The 11,526-nt window shown below is 43.4% G+C and overlaps 1 protein-coding gene across 4 annotated transcripts in view; it reads left to right on the top strand.

Moving 5' to 3' along the window:
• Window positions 1-1,987: 1,987 nt before the first annotated feature.
• kcnc2 (potassium voltage-gated channel subfamily C member 2) overlaps window positions 1,988-11,526 on the top strand; it is a 127,052-nt gene continuing 117,513 nt past the window's right edge. For 2 of the 4 annotated variants that reach the window (XM_033038187.1, XM_033038188.1), the window contains exon 1: window positions 1,988-3,235. In XM_033038187.1, coding sequence (XP_032894078.1) covers window positions 2,693-3,235 — 543 coding nt within the window. In that variant the 5' untranslated portion in view covers window positions 1,988-2,692. The remainder of the gene's footprint in view (window positions 3,236-11,526) is intronic. The other 2 variants (XM_033038185.1, XM_033038186.1) reach the window with 1 other exon arrangement.

Genomic DNA, 11,526 nt, shown 5'->3' with positions numbered 1-11,526 from the left:
CACATGATGGCCGGACATTTTTTAGGTTGTGTTGGAGTCATGACAGTGTTTCCAATCCAAAGCACCTTGGTTAATAAGTAATTCAAATCTGAATCTCCTCAAACATTCTGGTTAAGCCAGTCCTCGTGTCTTCGAGTGGCGAAGCCAAGAATCTCTGGACAGGTATTATTATCACAACAGGAACCAAGCAGTGCATAGACATTTTGCAGCTTGGTGAATGGGACTAATCCAGCTGTCAGTGAGAGATAAACTGAGTAGAGCTTTCTTTCTTGGGTCTTGAGTGCTTCAACATCATGAAAAATGGCACAAAAACATGGTGACTCTTGGATACTATCCTATGCACTTGTATTTAACTAAGATTGTGCCTTGGTATAGTAATACTTTTACTGAACTGTATGCAAAAAAAGGAATTTCACTGCTCCCCGATACATGTGACAATAAAATGCCGTTGAACCATTGATTTCTCTGCACCAAAATGAACAGTATGTCCACAAAGTTATTCAGGGTGAAAACTGGGAAGGGGGTGCAGGGACGGGTGTGGATGAGAGGGTTGTTACTGAAATAGTAAGTGTCCCAGCCTGATATTAATTGTGATTTTTTTTTTAAGTTGATCAGGTTATTGATCTTGACTTAAAATCTGATACCCAAAAAAATTGATGCATCACCCAACAGTAACAGGAGAAAACACTCAAAGCTGGAAATCAAAAATAAAAACAGAAAATGCTGAGAACATTGGCAGGGTAGATGGTATCTGGTAAAGGGAAACAGAGTAATAATTTCAGGTCAAAGCCCCTTCATCAGATTGCTGCCATTGCAGAAGCTGACTGGCCTGCTGAATATTTTCAGCTTTTTTATTCATGCATTTGTTCCTGCCTGGTGCATTTTACCATTGTATTTTGATTATGACATTCTGATTATCAGGTCGGACAGACAAAATAAAGGAATAAAGATAATCATCTACAATACATGAGCAATCCAAAGTTCGTCCCTGACTTTTTAGTGTTAGCATTATAGTAATGAGACTTTGTGACTTCACAACAGATTAGTAAATTCTACCTAGTCCTCATGCAGCAGACAGATTCTTCAAAGAAATCTCCAACATTATATGCTTGTGAAGTATGTTGGTGCTTTAAAATCGCACAAATTAACAATATCGTTAAGGCGAAAAAGAAACAGGGTGTCATCTCTGTCGCCAATAGTGGGAAATAGCTGCACAACTGCTAAAGCCATTGACCTAGATCCATGTGCACCAGTGTTGATTTTATTTTCTGCAAACGGGATTTTAGTGGGACTTAACCTGACGCCTAAAATTCTCACATCCCACTAGCTTGCACATTCTGCATTCATATTTAGAAACAACGCGCAAGGTTTCCTGTCTCCGTCCATCGTATGTTGGCAAGACTTAAGGATGGTTCTTAAGCTGCATTTAGTTTTTTTCCCCCCCAGTAGAACAGTGAAATGTGTTGTGAGAGGTGCTATTATTAAAAGCTGGCGGTACATAGTGTGAATTTCAATCATATTTTTTGTAACTGATGCTCCGTTGAACGAGCGGGCCCCTTCCGAAATTGCAGCCACCATCTGAAGTCTGGGATAATGAAATGCATTGTGCTAGGCGACGTCTGCACTGTAATACCAGCGCAGGCTGCTCCGAGTTGGCAACTGTACTCACCTGTAGCTAGAGGCCGCCTTGCCTCCATCTGTTGAACAGGCAGCTGAAGCTTGGAAACTATCGATGAATATGGGAGCGCAAAGTTTAACACAGACATTATTTTTAATGTACTAATATGCGCTAAGCTTATCCCCGGCATATATAGTTATTTGAATTCATGTTTTAGTAGAAACCTCCATTGAAGGATTGTATGTGTGAATTGGACGAGCTATATTCAATGATTGCAAATGCTAAATACACAGGACCTCACACAAACAACACACGCACCTCTGTCGGCAATCGAGAGATTTGGGGGGAGCGGGTGTCTCTCATCAATAGACAGCGATCTAAAAGGTGAGGGGAAGATTCAGGCGAATGTGTCGGAGGGGATAGAGGGGAAAAATCGTGCGGAACGGTCTCACTTCAACAAGTGGCCGGGTGTGAGTTCAGCTTTCACAATAGCCCGGATACCACCGGGACTTGAGCGTCTCTGCGCAGCCAATACCAGACCTGCAAAAAAAATGTCTGGTCTTCAATCTCTACCCGTGCTCTCATTCCCAGCGACCTTCAGAGACAACTTGTAAATAACAGGAAGGAGGAATGCTGGAAAATAACACCGAGGCATTACGTGATCGTCGGGTGCAGGGTGTTGCCTTTGTCGTCTATCCCTGCGAGGAAAACACGGTCACGTACTTTCAGAAAATAAGGCGATCACTTTCCTCCCTCTTTCACTCACAGAGGTCGATTGCATCCCCCGAGGAAGGAGGAAAGGAAACTGGTCAACACTGAACAGTGGTGTCGTTCCGTTTGACTTCACCTGCCCGCCTCGCTGGCTGCATGCGGCGAACGGGGACGGTACAGAAGGCGGCTCGGCGTTCAGCTTTGCCACCGCTTTGGCTCTGCTTTGCAACGGAAACACATTAACAGGGGAAAGCGACGGCAAGAACAACAACAACAACAAAAATCCCATCCACCTCCCCAGGAAAAAAAGACACAATTTACAGCTGCGGGTCTCTTTATCCGAGTCATGTCTGAACCGGAGAGATGGGCAAGATCGAAGGGAACGAGCGAATAGTTCTCAACGTAGGGGGAACTCGGCACGAAACTTACAGGAACACGTTGAAAACCCTCCCCGGGACCCGGCTAGCGCTGCTCGCCGACTCCGATGGGCAAAGCAACTCCGAATATGACCCCAAAGTGAACCAGTATTTTTTCGACAGGCACCCGGGGGTCTTCGCTTATGTTCTCAATTACTACCGCACGGGCAGGCTGCACTGCCCCGCCGATGTGTGCGGACCACTTTTCGAAGAGGAGCTGGCTTTCTGGGGCATCGACGAGACCGACGTGGAGCCTTGCTGCTGGATGACTTACAGGCAACACCGCGACGCCGAGGAAGCCCTTGACATCTTCGAAGCGCCCGATCTGCTGAGCGGGGAGATCCAAGAAGGCGAGGATGAATCGGAATTCAACAAGAGACTGGGGATTGAAGAGTCCGGCGGCGGCGGCGGTAAAGCCAACCGCTGGAAGAGATTGCGACCGAGGATATGGGCACTCTTTGAGGATCCATACTCCTCGAGAGCTGCGAGGGTAAGAAATCGCAGGGAGGAGGGGGGAAACAAGACTAAGCAAAATATCCAAGTTTGGGGAAGAGGGGGGGGGGGGGGGGGGGGGGGGGGGTGGGGAGATGTTTCCCCCCCCGTGCCATTCATTAATTTACTTATTATTTTTAATCTCGATGCTTTAAGAAATTACCCAAACCAGTTTAAGGGGTGTCTACATCCGAACGGGGCCACGCATTAACAGGGGGATTATCCATTTTCTTCAATGGAAAGTGTTACAGGTTGCACAGCTACCCGCGTCTCTAGTAATGTATTCATGTACAACACCAACGCTGGGAGTTTACACTTGCTCGTGGTATTGCGCCCCCCGCCTCAGTCGCGCAGTTTGATGGTATTCAGTCTGTTCCGTGATTTCATTTATATTTGTGCACGGGTTTTTGCTATTTCTGATTGGCCTTTGAGAAGGTGGTGCTTTTCTGCAGTCTGTGTTGTGAAGATATCTCCACCCTGCTGTCGGGTAGGGAATTCCAGGACTAAAGATCCAAGCGCCGTTGGGCGGTTGTAAAAGATTGCCAGGTCCCGATGGTGTGCGGGTTGCTGTGCCCATGCACTCGCGAATATACATTGGGGAAGTGGGGCTCGCCGAGTTGCTGCAGAAGGGGTGGTGAACATATAGGTTGTATAGACCTGCCCGGTATTAAATGTGTCATTTTTTCAATTGCCAGCTTCTGCAGTTCCCTCTTTCTATTCAGTGTTATACTTGTTAAGTGTTGTTGGAATTGTATACATCCAAGCACCATGAAAGATTCCCATCACACTCCTGACTTGTGCCTTGGTGAGGATGTAAAAAACTTTGTTGTGGTAGGACAGGAGCCTGCCGCTGATGGATAGCTAGCCTTTGACTAGCTTCTATAGCCGCAGGAGTTCTGTAGTTGGTCCAGTTACGTTAAAACAAAAATCAGCAATGACTTCGGTGGCTTTGGATGTCCAATGGGGAGAGAATGGGAGGGGGAGGCGCGGTGTCCTTAAACTTACACTAAATTGCGGCAGTCACAACCAGCTATTTTTGGAGACCTTTGCCGTGTATAACTGTTATAATCAGCATGCGCTGATATTTATTTGTCATAATAAGCACATATCAGTTATTTTTGATACCGATTATAGCTAACACACATTTATTTCGACGTCTTCTGCAAAGAAGATGGGCGGGTTCTACTCAATTCTTATGATGTATGGAAATGTTATGGCTAAAAAGCTAAAACACTGGCAATATAAATTTGGCGTGTTTTATTACCGAATGACAATGACCGCAAATATTCACATGAGATTCAGTGGCAGGCAAGTAACAGCGACAGGTGTGCCCACTCTTTTGATATTAAGCAAATCTTCGACTAAACGCCCCTTGTAAGTATTTCAATACCATCTTAACAAGTTATATTTCAAACTGAGCGCCAGTTGCAACTTGTTGCAATAGAACTTTTCAGAATAACTTTTTTTTTTAAAAGAGAGGCTGTGAGTTTATTTAAAATAGCAGACTTCTGTAATCCGCGCTTTCTACAAGATTGCATTAAAATACCACCGGTGGTCACGGATTCATTGGAAAAAAAATCATTTCAACCCGGACAGTACGCGTGCTATGTAATCTAGCAGCAACTTTAAACACTGGATATACATTCTAACAGCTCGAAAGTTTAGGAACTTCTAAAAGAATATAACATAAAATAAAGTTCGTACCCACAATACAATTAAAATTACATTGAATATGCAATATACGAAATAAATCACGAACTTCAAGTAACCCCGGCATTCCCTCTCTCTCCATCTCTCCCCCACCCAAGTCGCACCAGCTTCTCAATATCACCAAGCAAACAGCTAGCAATGGGCTGTTTCATTTATCATCGTTACTTGTTGACTTATCTTACATTAATTTGTTCTATATCTCTCTACATCACCGCCTGTCTACATCTCTCGTTTCCCTCACCCCTGATTCCAATCTGAAGAAGGATCTCGGCCCAAGACGTCACCTATCCCTTTTCTCCAGAGATGCTACCTGATCCGCTGAGTTACTCCAGCATTTTGTGTCTACCTTCAAAAATATTATCAAGATCATTCTCCTGGTTGCATGTTCTCAGACAGTTGATTGCACTTGTGTCCAAGAAGGAACTGCAGATGCTGGAAGATCGAAGGTACACAAAAATGCTGGAGAAACTCAGCGGGTGCAGCAGCATCTATGGAGCAAATGAAAAGGCAACCAGTTGATTGCACTTTCCGGGAAAGTCCCTTGTTTCTTGTGAAACACCTTGTTTTTGGTCACAATGATAAATGGATGATTAATGATGAATTCGTCGCTGGTAATCGTCAATACCGGATGAAATCGAATCGTGATTTTGTTTTTGCATCGTGTGGATGAAAGGCGACCCCGAAGGATATGATTGGAATGTTCCTTTAAGACGAATTTGTAAAAGGAAACTTTAGCATAGATTCTCCAGATATGCTGCATGTCCCGTCGAGTTACTCCAGCATTTGGTGTCTACCTAACATAGATAATGTTTACAAAACTGAAGAAAGGAGAATGAAAGCAACATGCGTGAAATGTAGCAGAATTGACATGGGGAGGCGAGTCAAGCAGTAAGGATCAATAGCTGCTGATTATAGGGGTTGGGAGGAGGACTGGTATTTTTGTTGGGAGTTATTGTGCGTGCTGTTCTAGTCAGTTCTGGCAGTAAACACATGCCCATGTCATGCAACAACATTTTCAACGAGTGGGTGGTAGAGGAGCTCCAGGGTGTATTTTAGCGGCCCCCGTTTCTCTGCACCTCCCGTGCGCTGTAAATGAGCCCCCGTTTACTGGGTTGAAGCCAACCTTGATGGCGCGAACGCGCTGTCATTTCAAGGGGTGCCCGTGCACGCGCGGCCACGCGCCTCATCTCGTGCACGCGCCTCTCCCTCGTGCACGTGCCCCTCTCGTGCACACGCACCGCTACTTGCGCACCTACAATCTTCCCCTCGTGCACGCGCAGCACACCCCCCGTCGTGCACACGCCGTCTTCCCCCTCGTGCACGCGCCTCGCTCGGCTGCACAGCTCCTGCTCAGGTTGTCATAGCGACCGCCATCGCCTTTGCACTGGAATCTGCTCACTTGGCTGGCTGGTCTTACCGGGCGAGTCAAAAACAATCTAAACGGGAGAAAACAAAACAAAAATATGACATGCATTGCTCAGATCCATTTTAGGAACTGTTTTCCAACTGTTTATTGCAAGCAAATCAAAGGGTTCCTTTCTTGCCACGAATGCTCTGGTTTATATCATGGTCCTCGCTCTGCTCCAGTGGTGGCGCACGATTTAATTTCAAAGTGTAAACTCCACTCCCATCTTATCATGTCTTCCGTCCTACGGTCCTGGCAAATGTAATCAACGAGTTGTACAGAGCATTTGAGCCCTTCCCATTCACTCACATGTCTTTAACCCACAGCTAAACAGATAATTGAAAACTATGCTGATTGAAACTAAAACTGATGATTTTAATCTTTCAGAGCAATCTGATTTTTCACTACCGCTATTATTGCATTGGATGTGGGTGTTTGCTGGTAGGAATTTATTGATCATACTCCAGACTAAAATGAATAGCTTGCTGATCCATTTCATAGACCAGTTAAGAGTATTAACTGGCAACTAGACTGGGTAAAGATAGCAGATTTTCTGCCCTGAAGGACGTTAGTGAAACTGCTAAGATTTTATGGCAATCCAGTTGTTTCATGGTCACTGATGCTTTATCCAATGCAGATTTGTTTATTTGGTTTAAATTCCCAAGCTGCTGGGTGGAATTCAAGTCCATATCACGACTCACAATGACCCATGCCCAGCTGAGCAGCAATAATCTATTTGAGGTAAATCTGTTAAGAGATAGATAGATGAAGTAACAGGGATTCAGTTAGAGTGATCAGTATGGACCACCCGCAACATGCTTAATCTCATTTAAGTAAATGAAACCCTGAAGCTGAAACAGACCAAACCTTTAATAGGATTTATGTAAGGGTAACGCACATACAATAAATGTAGTAGTGATTAATAAACTGGTCTCTATGTAAATACACAGGATTCTGTTTTGTATAATCTTCATTTATAATCACACATGTTTGGTCCATTTCTAATTTAGGTTGACCAGTTAGAAGGCCATTTCACGGTTTAACCTAGAGCTCACTCACATACCCATGCAATTTGCCAGATCAGAAGAAAATCAATTTTAATACAAGGATGTGGTTATTAACAAGAAAGTATCAACATTCATGAGGATTGGTTCCAATTTTAAAGACTGAAGCTTCATTTTATTGACATGTAATTTGTAAGTAAATAAATACTAAAGAATGTTTGGGTCAGGCAGCATCACTGGAGAACATGGATAGGTGATGTTTCGGGTCGGGACCCTTGTTCAATCCCGACCCAAAACTTCACCTATCCATGTTCTCCACAGAGATGCTGCCTGACCTGCTCAGTTCCTCCAGCACTTTGTCCATTTGTGTAAACCAGCACCCTCAGTTCCTGGTTTCTACCAACGTATGTTTGTTCTGTGAACGTGAATTAATTCAGACTTTTCTAGATTAGTTGTGACAAATGATTGTCAATGGAGTTTTAAATAATCCTAAATTTTAACTAATCTCTGATAACCATATCATCTATATTTTTTTTAAAAGCCATAGAAACCAACTGAAAGAAACAAGTGAGGTTGAATCATTTTAATATAGAGAGTCTGGTTCAAGCTACTGTATCAGTGTTGAATCCCAGTATTCAGTAATCCACGAGACCATCTGTGGGAATGCAAAACGCTAATTACATTTTCACATCTATTTGACGTAGGTGAGGTAAAGGTCATTTGGAGAAACGCATACTTTACGAGTCCACATTTACACTTTAAATTACGATGATATTCCAATATTATTGTTTTTCAAATGACAATATATTATCTGGTGTTATCAGTTTGGAAAGAACAGATGGTATTGTGAATAAAAACCTTTGTAGTAATGCTATTAAATCACTATAATCAATATTGTTCCCAGTTAAAATTAAAACATCTAATTCTTGCCAACTTATTTCTTTGTTCAACATGCATATGTGATGATAATGCCAATAAATATGACTGGCTTTGTAATCGAGACCCAGGCAATGATTTATGGCTCATCTACAGTTTTATTACCGGTAAAACAATTTATTGAGTGGAAAACAGTGCCCCTTGTTTCTCATCATATAGTGTCAATAATATGCTAGTACTGTTTTATCCGCTGTGTATGGATTGGTGGATGCTGGATAAGACTTGAGGTGAATTGTGCCAAAGTAGGTGGAAAATACAGAAAATTCAACAACAAAAGATTGGTATTCCACCTGGGGCCAAACTAGACCTCGTCCTGCAGGGGGCCCAGGATGTACCTGGCCAGCAATGATCTGTTTCACTGAAGTAAACTACATTAAATGTGGCAGTGCACACAAACAGAAGCCACTGCTCAGCAAAACGTGACTGCTGGAATGAAAGTTTCCTCTATTTGTTGGCTGAAAGAATCCCATATGAACTTAAATTGGCAAAATAACCCGGATTTGGAAAAACTAAGAAGCTCAGGTGGTATTTGTGGAAAGACAAACATTTCAGAACAGAGAAACACTGGAATTATTTTAAGCTGGGGAGGAGCAACAAACCGGAGCTTGTGAGAGAATGGAAACAGGAAGTAGGAGTAGGTTATTTGGCTATTTCAATCCAGAATAATCATCTAAATTCAGTATTCTGTTCCTGCTTTTTCCCCATATATCTTGAATCTTTTTGTCATTGGTACTATATTCAACTACTTCTTCAATATAATTAATAATTTGCCCGCAATACATTCTGTTGCTGTGAATTAGGTGATTCAATTTCCCCTTGCAACCATTCTAAATGGCCTACCTCATGTCCCTGTGATTCCTGGTTCTGGACATCCCGACTATTGAAAGTATTCTTCCTGAATCAGTCCTGTCAGGAATTCATGAAGTTCATTCTTCTGAACACTGAAGTGAAGATAAGCCCAAATGTCCAAACGTCTTCATAACACCAATGCTGTTGTCCCTATATTCAGTATGATGAACCTTTACTGCACCCCGTCCATAACAAGAACATTCTTCCTTGGGTAAAGAGACGAAATGAATGCAATACATAGGTGGAGTGTCAGGAGAGGCTAAATAACATAAAGTTCTTTTTTTTTTTCCTCATTTTGCAACTTAACACGCAGATTATTTTAAAACGCAAATACTCCAAACAACATGATGCAGTTGCTCTTTAGAAACATAGAAACATAGAAATTAGGTGCAGGAGTAGGCCATTCGGCCCTTCGAGCCTGCACCGCCATTCAATATGGCTGATCATCCAACTCAGTATCCCGTACCTGCCTTCTCTCCATACCCTCTGATCCCCTTAGCCACAAGGGCCACATCTAACTCCCTCTTAAATATAGCCAATGAACTGGCCTCGACTACCCTCTGTGGCAGAGAATTCCAGAGATTCACCACTCTGTGTGTGAAAAAGGTTCTTCTCATCTCGGTTTTAAAGGATTTCCCCCTTATCCTTAAGCTGTGACCCCTTGTCCTGGACTTCCCCAACATCGGGAGCAATCTTCCTGCATCTAGCCTGTCCAACCCCTTAAGAATTTTGTAAGTTTCTATAAGATCCCCTCTCAATCTCCTAAATTCTAGAGAGTATAAACCAAGTCTATCCAGTCTTTCTTCATAAGACAGTCCTGACATCCCAGGAATCAGTCTGGTGAACCTTCTCTGCACTCCAGGAGACCAAAACTGTACGCAATACTCCAGGTGTGGTCTCACCAAGACCCTGTACAACTGCAGTAGAACCTCCCTGCTCCTATACTCAAATCCTTTTGCTATGAAAGCTAACATACCATTCGCTTTCTTCACTGCCTGCTGCACCTGCATGCCCACTTTCAATGACTGGTGTACCATGACACCCAGGTCTCGCTGCATCTCCCCTTTTCCTAGTCGGCCACCATTTAGATAATAGTCTACTTTCCTGTTTTTGCCACCAAAATGGATAACCTCACATTTATCCACATTATACTGCATCTGCCAAACATTTGCCCACTCACCCAGCCTATCCAAGTCACCTTGCAGTCTCCTAGCATCCTCCTCACAGCTAACACTGCCCCCCAGCTTAGTGTCATCCGCAAACTTGGAGATATTGCCTTCAATTCCCTCATCCAGATCATTAATATATATTGTAAATAGCTGGGGTCCCAGCACTGAGCCTTGCGGTACCCCACTAGTCACTGCCTGCCATTGTGAAAAGGACCCGTTTACTCCTACTCTTTGCTTCCTGTTTGCCAGCCAGTTCTCTATCCACATCAATACTGAACCCCCAATGCCGTGTGCTTTAAGTTTGTATACTAATCTCTTATGTGGGACCTTGTCGAAAGCCTTCTGGAAGTCCAGATACACCACATCCACTGGTTCTCCCCTATCCACGCTACTAGTTACATCCTCGAAAAATTCTATAAGATTCGTCAGACATGATTTACCTTTTGTAAATCCATGCTGACTTTGTCCAATGATTTCACCACTTTCCAAATGTGCTGCTATCCCATCTTTAATAACTGACTCTAGCAGTTTCCCCACTACCGATGTTAGACTAACTGGTCTGTAATTCCCCGTTTTCTCTCTCCCTCCCTTCTTAAAAGTGGGGTTACGTTTGCTACCCGCCAATCCTCAGGAACTACTCCAGAATCTAAAGAGTTTTGAAAGATTATTACTAATGCATCCACTATTTCTGGAGCTACTTCCTTAAGTACTCTGGGATGCAGCCTATCTGGCCCTGGGGATTTATCGGCCTTTAATCCATTCAATTTACCCAACACCACTTCCCGGCTAACCTGGATTTCACTCAATTCCTCCAACTCCTTTGACCCGCGGTCCCCTGCTATTTCCGGCAGATTATTTATGTCTTCCTTAGTGAAGACGGAACCAAAGTAGTTATTCAATTGGTCCGCCATATCCTTGTTCCCCATGATCAACTCACCTGTTTCTGACTGCAAGGGACCTACATTTGTTTTAACTAATCTCTTTCTTTTCACATATCTATAAAAACTTTTGCAGTCAGTTTTTATGTTCCCTGCCAGTTTTCTTTCATAATCTATTTTTCCTTTCCTTTCCCTTTGTCCTCCTCTGCTGGTCTCTGAATTTCTCCCAGTCCTCCGGTATGCTGCTTTTTCTGGCTAATTTGTACGCATCATCCTTCGCTTTGATACTATCCCTGATTTCCCTTGTTATCCACGGATGCACTTTACCGAAGATCGAC

The sequence above is a fragment of the Amblyraja radiata genome, chromosome 19 (genome assembly GCF_010909765.2).
Source record: "Amblyraja radiata isolate CabotCenter1 chromosome 19, sAmbRad1.1.pri, whole genome shotgun sequence".
NCBI classification, from domain to species: Eukaryota; Metazoa; Chordata; class Chondrichthyes; order Rajiformes; family Rajidae; genus Amblyraja; species Amblyraja radiata.
The sequence above is the reverse complement of the archived record's forward strand: the minus strand, read 5'-3'. Positions and strand labels throughout refer to the sequence as shown.